The sequence below is a fragment of the Cryptotermes secundus genome, unplaced genomic scaffold (assembly GCF_002891405.2).
Source record: "Cryptotermes secundus unplaced genomic scaffold, Csec_1.0 scaffold15, whole genome shotgun sequence".
NCBI lineage: Eukaryota > Metazoa > Arthropoda > Insecta > Blattodea > Kalotermitidae > Cryptotermes > Cryptotermes secundus.
Genome location: NW_019721514.1, coordinates 496,404 through 513,275, shown reverse-complemented (window position 1 = coordinate 513,275; position 16,872 = coordinate 496,404). Strand labels below are relative to the sequence as shown.

The 16,872-nt window shown below is 39.6% G+C and overlaps 1 protein-coding gene across 6 annotated transcripts in view; it reads right to left on the bottom strand.

Annotated features, from left to right (window-relative positions):
* Positions 1 to 15,084, bottom strand: part of LOC111875405 (putative RNA-binding protein Luc7-like 2) — a 28,015-nt gene extending 12,931 nt beyond the window's left edge. For 2 of the 6 annotated variants that reach the window (XM_023871631.2, XM_023871632.2), the window contains exons 1-3: positions 14,930 to 15,084; positions 8,692 to 8,786; positions 1,329 to 1,427 (exon numbers count right to left, since the gene is read on the bottom strand). In XM_023871631.2, coding sequence (XP_023727399.1) covers positions 1,329 to 1,427; positions 8,692 to 8,786; positions 14,930 to 14,990 — 255 coding nt within the window. In that variant the 5' untranslated portion in view covers positions 14,991 to 15,084. Of the gene's footprint in view, positions 1 to 1,328; positions 1,428 to 3,776; positions 5,675 to 8,691; positions 8,787 to 14,371; positions 14,430 to 14,929 lie in introns of those variants that run through there. The other 4 variants (XM_023871635.2, XM_023871633.2, XM_023871630.2 and 1 more) reach the window with 4 other exon arrangements.
* Between the last annotated feature and the right edge of the window lie 1,788 nt (positions 15,085 to 16,872).

Genomic DNA, 16,872 nt, shown 5'->3' with positions numbered 1-16,872 from the left:
GAAACACAGCACTGGCAAGGGCCAGCAGCATATACAAAAGACAAACCCATCCTCTCATCAGAGAGGGCTCCCCACAGAAACAAGACCATAACTGTCGAGGAGTAATAAGTATCTGGTCATGAGCCCCAGGAGGGTGCTAAATACCAAGACTTACTGACCGATCATCAGTCGCAATATGACTTTGACTACAGAGAGTGTGGTGTGGGTGTTGCAAGCAGTAATATTGTTACTATACTGTTAGCCTTCAATTCTTCAAATCGAAGTGCGCCTGTCTACTGTGCTACTATAATAAATATATATGGAACAATTCAACAAGCGGGTGCCTCTTCATATAACGGACACACCACACTGCTATCTAGCAACAACCTCTGACGACTGTAACACACCGAGTAGCTAAAGTATGCTATAGTGAATTGTAAAGTGCGTTGATTAGTGACAGCAGTATAATTTTTTGTAGCTAAGAGTTGTGTGTTCAATATATCCAATTATTAATCCATATCTCCTGTCTAGTCACATAACATGTGACATGTGACTGTTTGAATTCCCGAATGACATATAAATACTGGAAGTATGTCAAGAATGGAACCTAACCCTTCCTAAGATGATGTAACAATATATGAGCCATGCCACAGCTCAGAAGGGTAATCACTCGCATCCAACTGTTGTTCAATCCAACTTCAAGCACCAGAGGTCTTCCTGAGAGCCAGGATGGCACAGTCAGTATAGCACCTGGATACAGACTGGATGACCTAGGGGTCAGAGTTCAAGTTCCAATGGGGGCAAGCATTTTCATTTCTCCATGTACTCCAAACCATCTCTGGGGCCCACCTAGCCTCCTATCCAATGGGTACCAAGGGCTCTCTCCCCAGGGGGTAAAGTGGCCAGGGAGTGAGGCTGAACACTCAACTCCACCTAGTGCAAGGTCAAGAAAACACGGGTATACATCCACTCCTATGTCTTCATAGTGTAGTGCTTAATTAGTTAAGCAAAGGGATAACTTTACCTTTTTTTTTACCTTTAATTCAGCTTTCCCTGCCAATTTCTATTCCACTAACTACTCCACATTCATTAATCATCTTACCAGTGATTTTAATAGTCCTTATAATGTCGGCATCATTAATGAAACTTAAAATCATTGTCACTTACTGACAGCGCACCTCATTCTAATAGCAGATGAACAGACTAGATACCATGAGCATCGTAAAATAACTCACAAAACAAATTAACTGGTACACAGTTAAATCTTAACCTGATGATGCAATGTTTCCCTACTGCAGATAATGCATCAAATAATTCATGGAAAAAATTAAAACAATATGGATACTTACGTCAATATCATAGTAATAATCCTTGGACTGACTTGCTTTCTCAAAGTCAGCACGGAGAGCCAAATCATGTATCTTGGGGCATTCTCCAAGGTCCATTCGCTGAAAATACAGAACAGTGTTGCTACAATCCAAACTTCCAAGCACCCAGAACTCACTATGTCCTATGCTGTAAAAGTACCATCATCAAGGCACCTAACATGAAAATAGAATGGCAAACAGATGCCAATAAAACAAAACATAAATTTTCAATTGTTAAGAATACGAAACTCAAAGCAAACAGCCCCTCCTATAACTACTCATTCAAAATATTCAGCAGTACATGTGACCATATTCTCTCTGTTGCTCATTCCACATGATAAAGAATTTCAGGCACAAAATAACTAAGGGTTTAGCCTCAAATGTCTCCCATAACTGACAAGGGTATGCAATGACAACAAGAATCAAAAGATAAACGTCAAATCTGAGAACACACACTTTCCAGATGTGTCCTTTTTGACGATACATATTTCACTGACCATGATGTTTGTTTTATTACTGCTGCAAATCTTTCAAGACATTACAATGTAGTTCATTTCATTCAATGTATGTCACAAATCTTCTACAAGTTATCTCCTTGAAATGGATGACTTATAAACCCTTTCCTATCCTCCATCAGAACACTTCCAAGAATGTAATTCTCATGTACAGGTCCAATGCTGAAGCCTTACAGTGCCAAATTTCACAAATTTACTGACGAATTATGACAATATATCTTTAATTTCTTGGCATTAATATAGGAACAGCAGATGGCAGGAGTTTTATTGCTTCCTCGCACCAAAGTAGGCCACAATAGTTCCACTGGTACAGAAACAGGCCACAGGCTGGATGCTGAGGATCTGGGATTTAATTCCTGGCATAGGCAAAAACTTCTTTTTTGGCAGAATCCAGACCAGCTCTGAGACCCAACCAGCCTCCCATCAAAAAGGCACTGTGGGCTCTTTCCCTGGTGGGTAAAGTGACAAGGGGCACAGAGCTGACCACTCACCTCCATATATTGCCAAGGTGAAGAATGGTGGAACTACAGGCTGAACTTTATACCTAATTTGCACAAATTAATCTGCAGCTGGTATTGAGGTTGGAAACATAAAGAATGGGAAAGGGTTAATTCAAATATAATTCAAATTCAAATTTTCTACCTTCTGGTTGGTATATCCAATCACTGTACATACACGTACTATTTAAAAAAAAATTAGTATACATACACTGAATTACATTACCTTTAAATATCTTGACAACATTTATTTTCTGCCATCCTAAAGTATGCCACATAATTATCGAACACTGCACTCAACTCTAAGCATGCTCAAAAATTATTTTCCTTTCCATTTTATTAAATATCCATCACACCTACAAGATCTTTCAAGTAAGAAAGATATGTACTTTACCTCAAATACAACATTTCTATAAGAACTGTTTTTAAGAAGAGCGAGTTTTCATTTGATTCTCATGTAAAGTAAGGGCTATAGAAAGCAAAGTATAATGTGCCAAATTACTTCTTTTAGTGTAGTCACCCCAATGTTAAACTTAGTCAAAAACCAAAGTGGTTTCAGAAATAAAACATAAAGCTGGGCAGATTGTCCCCTTCCTTTTATGCATTCATTTCATGCGCTATGTGCGAAGAAAAAACACAATGGCCCAAGATCACAACATGAAACCTTTCTACAAATAAGGACAGTTCTCTTGTGCTCTAACTGATGCTTACAGCATCTGCAATGCAGATACACATATAATTAAAGTACGACATGGACCTGACGCCTTATAATGAATGTCATGAATTTTTCTTTTGGGGGTAACGAACTATAGCAGACAAGATAGAATTTTATAATAATTAAAAAATGCAAATGTATTTTGTGAATGCAAGTTGTATCTTAAATCTCACAACAATCCTCTTGTTACAATTAGGAACATTAATTTCATTTTTTAATAAAATTGGTCTAAGAATAAAATAAAATCTCCGTTGTTTCATGACCATTTAATACTAATCACTAGGAAAACAAATTGCATGTCCAGGCAACATATAAAGGTTTCTTTCACAGAATATGGAAAGCAGATGTGTTGAAATGCAATGGATCTTGTTTGCTGTATCTGATTCAAACATCACTTAAGTCTCAAAAAAAAATGTGGACTGCACACTACAGAGTAGAACTGCATTACATCTATAATTACAGGGAATTACAGTTTTATGGCTTTCACTTCTCACACCGATATCACTAGATGTTGCCATGACAACTGGCTCAAAAGTAACTACAGATGAAATTTTGCATGCTGACAGGACAGTACACAAATGTGCAACAGAAGAATTGCCCCAGTGCTGGTCACATGTTCCCCTGAACATTTCCAATGTCTTAATGTATTTAATCATTGAAACTTAAAATCTCTTCCTCTCATTGTTTAGGCTTCACAACTTACAGACTCTCAGCTCGAATGGTGTCGCCGAATGATGTAATGGTGACAAAATCCCATCTAAACTATCCGCATGGGTGTGTGTCAAATAGCATAACTTTATCTCCCTAAGGGTGAAAGAGACCAGTTGAAAAATGTGAGTCTCAACACGAATTGTTAACATCTAGAATGTTTGAGCTCTCTCTTTAAAAAGTGCAGAACGGGTACACACCGCGCAGATGGCCCGGGCACGTCAGCTTCGTTCATACTCACGGGATTGCTTTGCCCCCTCACAGGAGACTACTGGTGAACATCATGCATACGACTTGGTTTACTTACAGAACGTAGATCTCGGCAAGTTTTCAATGAGAGCAAGGTCTATTTCTGCCTCCCCTCAGACACTGGCACTGCAACTCAGTGCAGCACACTCCTTACAGCAAGTGTCCAACCAAACACAGCAACGAGGAATCACAACGACTATGCCCCATGAGAAACATTACGACGATGTGACACATGTCAAGACATGACTGACATAACAAAGTTTCACTGACCTTCTTGACACTACAGCCCATTTCCCCAAATCATGGGGCACTGTTATCCAGACAGACACAGGAGAAGACCAGTCTGTCATCATCCAAGTTTCACGTTAATGAATCTCAATTCTGCAGTATGTGTACCAATGCTGAACTAACATTTGTTCAAAGGTATGACGGAAAGGGGGAAAGATCCTGAACTAAGAGTGGCCACTGGCTAGCAGACTTTTAAGAGGTCAGGGGTAGACAATTACAAATTATGGCAAAACACGGCCCTGCAACAATTAGGTGCAATGCATACATATGCAGTAAAATAACAGAAACCTTCAATCGGAATACATTCGAGGAAAGTGAAATGTGATTACAGAACACATTTAAAATCACACATTTCTACGAAACATTAACTGGGATAGTTCTGTCAATAAGTAACAATTGGTGGACGATCAAACATGGAGTCCCTATCTAATGCAATGAGTATTGGGAGCTATCACAATGCTGACACCTTACCTCCATTTAGTGTCGGGTCTAAAACACAAATCCCCTATACACCTGCAAGGTGTGATGCTTTAGCACAATAAAAAGATCCATCTTTACCTGACATGAACAATGAACCAACATTCCAAATTTTAAGGGTAGTACAAATGTTCCTAGATAAAGGACAGAATGCATCACACAAAGGGCTGCTGCTCCAAATAATGCTGGCACAACACTGGACAGAAATTCCTATAGAACGCAAAACCACCTGTTGCACTATTATTTTAAACATGCTAATATATTGTTAACAAATTTACAAATTTTTGGTTGGATGTAGAAATATATTGTATGTTGACATTAAGTTTTAAATGTCAGTCTATACTGAGGGCCTTCTGGGATGTGACGCTGTGTGGAATAGTAAATGGTTACCAACATTTTCTGGGAACATACAACCCTCACCTTCAGGATAGAAATGTTCTACTCCAATGCCAGTTCAGTCTTCATACTCACTGCCACAAGAAGCTCTAATCTCATATACACTGCACTGTTTATCTACTTCCATTTGTCTTTAAAATGGATTTTATGTGCTGATGACTGTGCAAGCAACAAGGACAACTGAGAAGGAGCTCTCTCCCAAACACTACAAACAATTAAAGGATAACAACATCCAAAACCTAAGCTACTCCGATTCACTCCTCCCCGTACACATTATTGCCGCAAAATACAAAGAGAGTTCACACACGAACCTCCAGATACAAGATAAAAAAAAGTACACATTTCAAGAGTCACACACCTACAACTGAACAATTTGAAAGACATGAATTTGAAAGGAATGGAGCATCTTGCAATCTGCGACTTGTACCGTGTGAAGACGTTAATAGTAAATGAAGAAAGTCGTCTTCTGGGTTTAGGCACCGTGTATTCTTCGTTTTGGCCGACGTTTCGGAGGAACGTAGCGCCTCCATCTTCAGAGCAGTTGAATGGCTTGGAATACTGCTCTCCGCATTCCAAGCCATTCAACTGCTCTGAAGATGGAGGCGCTACGTTCCTCCGAAACGTCGGCCAAAACGAAGAATACACGGTGCCTAAACCCAGAAGACGACTTTCTTCATTGTCATCACCGTGAAAACCTCAAAACTTACACGTTAATAGTAGTTCACAGCTTAATTGCACTTTCCGTGTCCCAAGTGTTGGTAATGTTATCACTGTAGAGAAGAGTAGAAAAGATAAACATGGTAGGATGTGGATATAAACGACCTGTTTCAGGCAGTATTCCAGCATTTAAGAGGGCCAGAGAGAAATATCATAAGCCTTGTTGGCTTGTGAGCTTATAGGATGATATACATGAAACAGGAGTGCAATAAAAATGCATAGCCGAAAATTTACTACCTTGATTCTTTCTCTCAGACATTCAATCTGAACAACATTATGATATTTTTTATATGCTTTACAAATTTTTCACGAACTTCTTACATCCAGTCACAAAGTGAAAGCACCATATTCCTTAAAATAATATGAGAAAAGTGGGATATTGAAAATAAACAATAACAAAAATACAATCCCAGATCTTACATCACAACTGACAGCAGAAATAAGTATACCCGTACTCAATAACACCATCATTCTGCCATTTATTAAGCCCAATTTCAACATACCATCTTTAAGCGAACTGATGTCCTGCCTTCAGGTTCAGCAATGGGAGAAACAGTCCAGAGTGCCTTATCTGGAGTCTAAACTTATCTTTGCAAGCCACAAGAATCTTAATTTTCAAAACTTCTATCTCATGGGATATAACAATGTGTTGTCAAATGAGAGTCAAGTAACATCCAACACGTAGCCTCCATATTCAGGTTTGAAAGGTATGCAAACAAGAAATTAGCGTGATCTGTGTGTTGCTTGCTTCATGCCACTTTCTCAACTGCCTTACTCTTCAACCCTGATGATGGAAGCAACATGTTATCCCAAAATATCAGGTGACTTTCAATGGACTACATGGCAGTATATCCCAGAAAACACAACTCTTCGTAACCACTGTTGTGAGAAGTGCAATTCCTAAAATGTTACTTTTCTTAAAAGCTCTGGCAGAAATGTAAGCCCTCTTAATCAACCTTGGATTTCAGAACACTGAAGACAGATAATACATTAATTTTCTGGAGAGAATAACAACTGTAGAAGACAAGCTCAGACAGAAACGTGAAACTGCTGACATGGCTGTTCATATGCCATTTCTTCTCAACAAAGACAATTCACATCTGCATCTTACATGCAGGTGGCGTTCACAGCCCCTCTACTCAGGGATACTGCTTAGACTGAAAAGAGACATCTTCCACCTGATTTTGTCACCTTACAAGAGTTACACCTACTTACCAACAATATTGGAGTGTTTACGTACACTGGCAACAATGCTTTACAAGTTATACCATACCTTCTGGATGAACCTAGAGTATTATAAACCAATTATTACAATGGATGTACTTACAGAAACTCTAACCCTCAAACTCAAACTCACTCTTTATTTCCTCACTTTATGATGTCAAATTCTGGAAAGAACTACATATTTTTGCATTAATGTCTTTCATATGACATGTCTGGTTCTGAGATACCAAATTTATAAAAGAAATACATACATATATTGCACACCCTCAAAGGAAAATACAAACATAACATTATTTTGGGCACAGTACATCTTCAGATTTTTAAACAGTGCTTTCGAAATTGGGCCTATTTTAGGTATCACGGATGGCATGAAAGTTTCCTACTCAGTTGTGTGCATTACAGAATACATTACTACTGAATAATGACATTTGACTTTAAGGATATATACTCATACTTCTCTTTCATCTAGTGATCCAGACTAGCTCTTTCTGAAGAGGCCCAAATGAGAAAGAATCTTTCTACCTTTACACCTGATGATTGAAACAGATCCAGTTTCCAAAGCACTGTGCCTGACAAAACTCAAAAGATGGAAAATGTCCGAAATAATAGTCTTGTTTATTGTTCCAAACCACTGCCAAAAACAATTGGGAGTTAGAATAAAGAGCTGTAAAAAATAATGGAATGAAAGCCCTCACCAACCCTGCTGATATGTCCACAAATAGGGTGACCATAAACCCAACAATTTTTCCACTTCAAAAAGAAACACCCCATAAATGCAACCAGCATCACTCCAACCCATGTACACTAACTTCTCTGATGGCTGGCTTATCAAAACAAGTTCAATATAAAACAAATCTGTAAATAATCAAATTTTTTTGTAAACTCAAGAAGAACACACTTGACTCTGAAAAACTTTGATTTGGATTTTCAATTTCTAAATTTCTTTACCAACAATCGGATCAACAAATTTCACAGTCAACAAAAGCCACAATGATATGTTTGCAGGTAATGTCATATACCTTTATAGGCATACAAGTTTTTCAAACAAAACATACAAAATCAGAATAAAACAGTATATAAACATAAATAATTTAATACAGACCATCAGCAGTGTTCTAAGGCCTTTAACTTTGCTGTCTAGCAAATACAAAATTATTTACAGTGGACTCTGAAATCTGAGGGATAACCAATAGAGCAATTTTAAATGCTACCAATGTAACTGACATAAAATCATATAATGTATTCAAATGTAAAGATCTTAAAAAACAAATTCAAGGTACACTTTACATCTTAAACTCTAGAAACAACTAGACTAAAGTAGTCACATTGGTCCATCTAGTTAAATTTGAACTTCTAAGAGATTCTAACGTAAGCTCCAAGCCAGAAACCAAGGTCCTTAAACTAAAGCCCCGTCACCAGACGTGGCACAAACCCACATGCTTGGAATGGCCCAGTTTATTCTGTCTACAGTGATGACCATTGTGACTGAATTGCTACCATAAAGATTTGATTACCCCTCTGATTTAATACAAAGCTAAGCTACAATGTCAAATACTTACTGTTGAGGAAAGTATTTCATGGGGACAGCAGCTGAGGAGGAAGCTCTTGCACACTTTTGGGTCAGAGAACCTCACCTGGAAGCGGTTGTTCTCACCTACAAACATATGGTAAACAGATGTACCCTGTTCCACTGTACTGAGTCTAACACAGGACAAGACACCACATCCTCCCTCCATGTATGGACTACATTCAATAAGCCACTTCCCAGAATGATTTCACTGACATAATAAGATTCCAGGTACAATACAGGCTGCCTAACCTAATGCTTTTGTTAGCATGATCCTATGGTGATTAATGCTTATATGTAACTTGATATCATTATTTTCAGGTGGACTCCACTTACAGTGATGCCACAGCACTGATACATGATGCATCAATGTTATTACATAAATACCACCATAACTGAACACCATCCACAGTAATGCATAACATGATAAGAGATATCTGCAAGTAGAAAGCTTTATAAATTTTCCCAGATGGAAGAGAAACTGTTGCTGTGATTCAGTTTGTTTGTTTATTTTTTTTGGGGGAGGGGGGGTCCATCAATGTTGGATTGCATGTACAAAGTCGATTAATACTGGGGATCCTTGACTGGACTCGGGCAAGCAAAGGGACTCATACGAGGACCCTCTGCTAAAAGAGTGAAGGAACTGTTGAAGTTACACAGGAACCAGCTACAATGGGTAGTGGGACTACATACAGGACACCTCTTCAAACTGGGACTAAGTGAAAGTCCCACTTATGAGAGGTGTCAAGAAGAAAATGATACGGCCACACATATCCTGTGTGAATGTGAGGCTTTAGCTTATTTAAGATTACGTCACTTAGGTCAATACTTTATGAAACCAAGTGACTATTTCGACGACCCCACGTACAAAATCCTGCGCTTCATTCGAAGCGCAGGATTGCTGAGGGGATAATCAAAAGGGGAAGCAAAATAGACCATTGTAGGTCGCGGTGCAAGGGCCGAGAAGGCCCACCCCTTATACATTCATTCATTCATTTATTCATTCATCCAAGTCGATTAATTTCAATGCAATTTCTTTTACGTGCCTGAAGTTTTCAACTGTCAGACCCTGTACATTACAACATTAACACATATCAAGACAGTTACAAACATGTACATAAAACTTTCGCTGAAAGACTGCAGCATTTAAATAATTCCCCTTTTGTCTGAGGACATTACACATTTAAACAGCTGTAATACTATCACTGCTTGGCATCTCTCTCCATGTCATGTGCTAATTAGGTACACGGGGATAACTTCATTAGCTATGCAGCAATACTTCTTCAGACAAACATATCCTTATACAGTGCAGTCCCTTAAAGCAAACCCATTTTATACCAAACTCCAGGCTACATAAAACCACATTACAGCATGCCTCTGCTATGTTATGCCAGACACATTACTGATGAAAAACAACAAACGAAGCAACATATCAATAAAAGTATATTATAAGGGCAGTCAAATGAAAACGGGTCACCACACATAACTCACACAGCACGCAAGTTGGTAACACTGAAATTTGTTTATGGTACGAACATCTGGTGGGGACTTGGGAAAGCACAGTGACAATGTGCCCTTGCACACTAGTCGTTTGTTCACTGTGCTGGAAGTAAGGTTAGCATTACATGTCGTCATCCAACATCAGTAAAGGAGGCGTGTAAAGAAGAACAGCAAAGTGTAGTGAACTTTTTGACTGCTGAAGGAGTAGGAGGATGAGAAATTCATCGCCACATGTCTGTTGCTTACAGCGAACACAGCATGTTATGTTCGCATATGCTGGGATGGCATGAGAGATTCCGAGAGGGACGTGTGTCACTGCAAAATGATGCTTGCCCAGGACAGGCCCATCATGTCATCACTCCTCATGTTATTGCTGCACTGGATGGTCATATCCAGGCAAACCGATGGTCACTGTGGAAGAAATTAGTCTCTTGATGGGAATAAGTCACAGCTCCGTACACACCACTCTGACAAAACACCTGCTGTACCACAAAACCTCTGCACAGTGGGTTCCACATCAACTTAAAAGAGGAACAGAAGACTCAGAGAATAGCTGCATCACTGGGACACTTGCAACGATACCATGAGGAAGGGTATGCTTTTCTGTCCCGTACTGCCACTGGGGACGAAACTTGATGCCACCATTTTGAACCCAAGAGCAAACAGCAGAGCCAGCAGTGGAAACACGTGAATTCTCTCCCACCAAAGAAATCCAAAGATATACACACAAGAAGAAAGCAGTCTTCTGGAATTTGGCACCGTGTATATGTGGTGTTAACCAACGTTTAGGAGGAACGTATCGCCTCCATCTTCAGGGCAGAAGGAAAAAATATAAGAAATCCGCAAGCGAAGAGACCGTGAGAACCAGTCTGCTTTTACCGGTTCTCACGGTCTCTTTGCCTGCGGCTTTCTTATATTTTTTCCTTCTACCCTGAAGATGGAGGCGATACGTTCCTCCGAAACGTCGGTTAACACCACATATACACGGTGCCAAATCCCAAAAAAACTGCTTTCTTCATAGTCACCGCCGTGAAAGCCTCAAATCTTACATATACACACAAGTTCTGGTAATGTGATGATGACATTCTTCTTCGACTGCAAGGGCCCTCAGCTTGTTGAATTTCGCAAGCGTGGGGCCACAATCAGTACACAGCGCTATGAAGACACTTTGCAGAAACTGAGACATGCCATAAAGCCAAAAAGCCCTGGAATGCTATCGAACGGCATTATCCTTCTTCATGACAATCCACGCCCCCCCACCCCAAATGCCAACTCTGTGAGGAATATGCTACAGTGATTTGGTTGGGAAGTGCTTCAACATCCCCCTTACAGCCCAGATCTCTCATGTGATTTTCGCATTCTTGGAGACCTGAAAAGACATTCATGGACACTGGTTGCATCGGACAAAGACGTGTGTGGCTGGGTAAAGATGTGGTTCCGTAGACAGCCCACAAGCTTTTTCAAGGATGGGACTGACCATCTTATATCCCAGTGGGATCAATGTATTAACAGTTTTGGAGATTACTTTTGAGGTAAGAAATATTCTTTAATATGTTTTGGCTTCTGACCCGTTTTCATTTGAGTGCCTCTCATAGAATGAGAGAGAAATAGTCCAGTTCTGTAATGCTATTATCCCTGTTCTCCCTTCTGATATTCCAAGAAAATAGGTTATATTAAAAGTATATAGGTATGAATATGCAGGTGCATTAGAAGAAGTCTTGCATTTTGCCTACCCACAGATTGGCAACACTGTCAGTATTTGCTTATTGTAGGCAAACTTGCAGGTTATAAGTAACACTTCAAAATAATGGGTGTTCAATGACAGACGAAACCTGGCAGCAGCGTAGAGCGGACACAACATTCCTCTGCCGATAGCAGAATGAGTCATTAGCACTGATAAACATGCACTGTCAGGTGGTCTGATCTTGTCACTGCAGTAAGTTGCGTTAATAGTCGGTCTTTGTTAGGGGCATCAAAGATGGTCAGGTGGTCTGATCTTGTCACTGCAGTAAGTTGCATTAATAGTCGGTCTTTGTTAGGGGTGTCAATTGATGGTCGACATTTATACTGCAATGAAGTTCACTACTGAATAGCAAATGTTCATTGTTGAAACTTTTGCAAGGAAAAACTTAAGAGAAAATGTATCTGTATTTTTTTATTGCTAGTGGGGTGGGACTAATCCCTTGTACTACGGCCACTTCTGGCCTATTGTACCAGCCCCAGGTGATGGCGATTTTGGAGAAATTGGTGGAATGAAGATTGGCAGGGGAAACCGAAGTACTCGGAGAAAACCTGCCACAGCGCCACGTTGTCCACCACAAATCCCACTTGACCAGACCCAGGATCAAACCTGGGCCGCCGTGGTGCCAAGCCAGCAACTAACCGCTTGAGCTATGGTGCGGCCCTAAATGTATCTGTAAGTTTCATCCTAAATATCCTGACTCGCAAGTTACCACAAAGTCGTGTGTATCCAAACTTGTGAAGAAGTGGCAGGCCACAGGTTCAGTGTGTGACATAAAGAATAAATAAAAGAAGACTGAGCTGACTGAAGAAAAGGTTTGGGACATTAAGGCACAACTACAGATCAGCCCTCAAAAACTGTTAAGATGCTTAGCATAGGAAACCAGTGTTTCACTAGGATCTGTTTCACAGTCACAAAATCAATCAAATTTTGCCTGTATAAAATTACAGTTGTGCATGAGCTGAAACAACCAGATTATGCAGCAAGAATTCGTTTTTGTAACTGGCTGCCGGAAAACGTGCACAATGGAATCATGGATCCACAGCTTCTGTTCATGACTCATGAAGCGTGGTTTCATGTTAGTGGCCCTGTCAATGCACAATGTAAGAATATGATGAGATGAAAATCCTCACGTTATACAGCAAGTGTCAGTACATAGTGAAAAGATGGGGGTGTGGTGTTCTGTAAGTCCGCAGCTAATCAATGGCCCCTTATTTTTCCACGAAACCACAAACTCTGACCGCTACATTACTGATATAATGAATCCATTCTTCAATTAGATGATTGCTGATGAAAGACAAAATGGGTATTTTCAGCAAGACACCACTACAGCACATATGGCTAATGCAACCACGGTCACAATATAGGAAATGGGTAAAGACATAACAATAAGCAGTGGACTGTGTCCTCCCAGATCTCAGCTTTCCAATTTTTATCTTTGGGGAAACCTAAAGGGAAAATCTACAAGAATAATCCTCACACCACTGAAGCTCTGCAGAATGAAATAACACGTGTAACTGGTTCAATTGCAACAGACCAACTTCAGAAAGTGTTGCATAATTTATTTATGAGATGTGAGGCATGTTTGCAAGCAGAAGGGGGTCATTTTCAGCGCCTGTTATAAGCATGGTAAGTTTGTGTTATCTTTTTACAGTGTTCTTATAAATGTGTGCATGTTCAGAAACTGATGCGAGGAAATCAGCAACACGACTGCACTCTCACTAGCGGGGAAGGGCACAGTAGTGTTCCATCCACTCTACAATGCTTTCAGGTTTCCTCTACGGTAGAACACACTGTATTTATGGTGCCATAATTCATAAAGAATAAATTGCTAGTTCTGAGCCAGGAGGTCCAGAAGGAACCTTCTTCATGTCATGTTGACAAACAATCATCATTAGAATTAAAAAATACCAAGGTCTCAACTCTTCCGATAAATCATGAACTGTAATTAATGTATACAATATTCTTTGCTGCAGACAAATGTCTCGCCAATTAAGCACTACACCATGAAGGCGTATGGGAGAGTGGATGTATAGATCCACACTTTCTTGTTCTCAGCACTAGCTGGAACTGAGTGGTCAGCTTCATGTCCTCGGAGCTTTACCATCCCCCCCCCCGGGAAAGAGACCCCAGTTCCCACTGGAGACTAGACGGTTCCCAGAGCCAGTCTGGATAACGTGGAGAAGATCCTACCGGGACTCAAACTCCAACCCCTTGGTCATCCAGCCTGTAGCCAGTCACTATAACGACTGCACTATCCCGACTCACTGATCAGGATAATAAAATATTTAAATATTCTGCACCTGTCAGTTACATAAAACAAATATTATATTTAACTATAATACTAATCCTCAAGCAGAGTTAATCACAATCTACTATCAGCCAAAATGCAATTGGAAAAGAAGGAAAAATACCACAAGTTAATACACACGTGAACTGCTCTCAGCTGGCTTTAACTCTCAATACTTGTCTAAAGACCGGAAGCCCCCCTAGAATGAAACCAGGAACGTGGCTTTAGCTCTTAATAAAACACCTGTCCCAACACATATGTAACTTATGGTCCTCTATTTACCGGCAGCGACTCACAACAATTACATAAACATTGTTTTTTTTAATGCTTCATAGATCTGAACCCAAAGTTAAACCAAATTAAACACACCTCATTAATCACTTACATAAAGCAGTTTGAAAAATATCCCAGTAAATAAAAGTTATGAAAATTGATTATGCTAACTTTAATAACTACGGACTTCAACACATATCTATTCACAAAAATTATCACTGCTTTGTCAACTGCAATTTCTGTCATTATCTCATAAAAGAATACAGAAAATATTTACCGTAACTAGGGCATGATAAGATCCTCATAGTACGTCACAACTTTACGCCATTTTGTTGAACGACCGTAACAATTTCAGCTTTAAAATATACCAGACAATGAAACCGAATTTAACCATGAAACATGTAAGAAAATGTTGCATACACTCACCATTCCGTCCTGTTCCCATCAGTTGGTCCAACATGGCCCTGATTTGATCGTGTGCAGTCATTTTACCCAAGTTCGATACCACTTTAGTACTTTTCCACCTACTTAACCGAAAAATACGTGTTACCCAACCAACTGCACTTCTTCCTTACGCATGCGCAAAAAGAACAACACAGCAACAAAATGCTAGCGGATGTCCGGTATCTTATATACTATCCGTGAGTTTCTTTCTTGTTGCTTACAGCCACGAATTACCAATATTATTAATATTATGCCGTGCTACCTAAAAGCAGGACTATGGAGCGTATTTCAACGTTCGTTGCTGGTTAACGGATATCGTTTCCTAAACAGCGGAATAAAATGCAGCATTGGAATTCTCTGAGCTGTGAGTTTCCACGGTTACAACGAAATGTTCGAAGCGTTGCATAACAACGGGAAAACCTAACTGCTGAGAAAGGTGTTCCATAAGCAGTACACATAAGATTTATTTAAGGTGTTTGAATGTACCAGACAGACAGTTCTCAAAATTGAGACAGTATAATATGGTCTCCAGTACCAAGGGACTCGGACCCGAGAAAGACTGCGCTGCCAGGGACCAGCAGCATATACAAAAGACAGATACGTCCTCAAGTCAGTGAGCTCAGTGAGGGTGCTCTGCCACCCCACCCCCCACCCAAAAAAAACAGGCTGGCCGACTGACCGTCGGTCGTAAAATGAAACCCAGACTCTTAAGATCCATTTTAATATTGTCCACCCACCTAAGCCTTTGGTCTTCCCAGTGGTCTCCATTCTTCCGGCTTTCCCACCAATATCTTAATATCTTATATGCATTTCTTTTCTTCCCCATTCGTGCTACATGCCCTGCCCATCTCATCCTCTTCGACTTGATCATTCTAATTATACTTGGAAAAGAGAACAAGTTATGAAGCTTGTCATTATGCTGTTTTCTCCAACCTCCTGTCACTTCATCTCTCTTCAGTTCAAATATTCTCCTCAACACCATTCTCAAACACCCTCAGTCTATGTTCGTCCCTTAAAGTCAGAGATCAAGTTTCACACCCATACAGAACCACAGGCAAAATTATAGTTCTGCATATTCTAATTTTTATGTTTTTAGACAGTAGGCGAGAAGACAAAAGGTTCTGAACTGAATGGTAGCAAGCATTATCTGAGGTTTATCCCGTCTTAATTTCCTCCTGAATCAGGTTTTGATTTGTTACAGTCGTTCCAAAATATTTGAAGTATGTCACAGTTTCAAAACATCTGTTACCTATCTTTATGTCATGATTTTGCCCTGCTTTTTGGTGATGAGACAGTAACATACACTTAGTTTTCTTTATGTCTATTTCTAGACTAACCTCTATACTAGTGTCAATTAGAATTTGTTTCTCTTTATGGTATCTATATTATCACCCTGTACATTCACATCATCAGCACAGACCTACAGCTGATGTGTCCAATTTAATTTCAGACCCACCTGGTTTTCTTCAATCTTCCTAATGGCATATTCTAAAGCAAAGTGGAAAAGCAGCAGTGCTAAAGCATCTCCTTGTTTTAGACTATTCTGGATAGGAAAATTATTAGACAAATGTTTACCTATATGGACTTTACCATACACTTCGTTTAAACACATTTTAAACAGCCTGACTAGTTTCATGGGTATCCTAAACTCCATCTGAACATCGTACAATACTTCCCTTCTAACTGAATCATAGGCTTTCTTAAAGTCTATGAATAGCTGATGTACTGTCTCACTGTAGTCCCATTTTATCTCCAGTATCTGACGAATGCAAAAGATCTAATCGGTAGTTGATCTGTTACATTGAAACCCACATTGACGATCCCCAATAATTTCATCTATGTATGGACTTAAACTTGAGAGAAGAATATTGGACAAAATTTTATATGAAGTTGATAGCAGTGATATCTGGCGATAATTATTATAC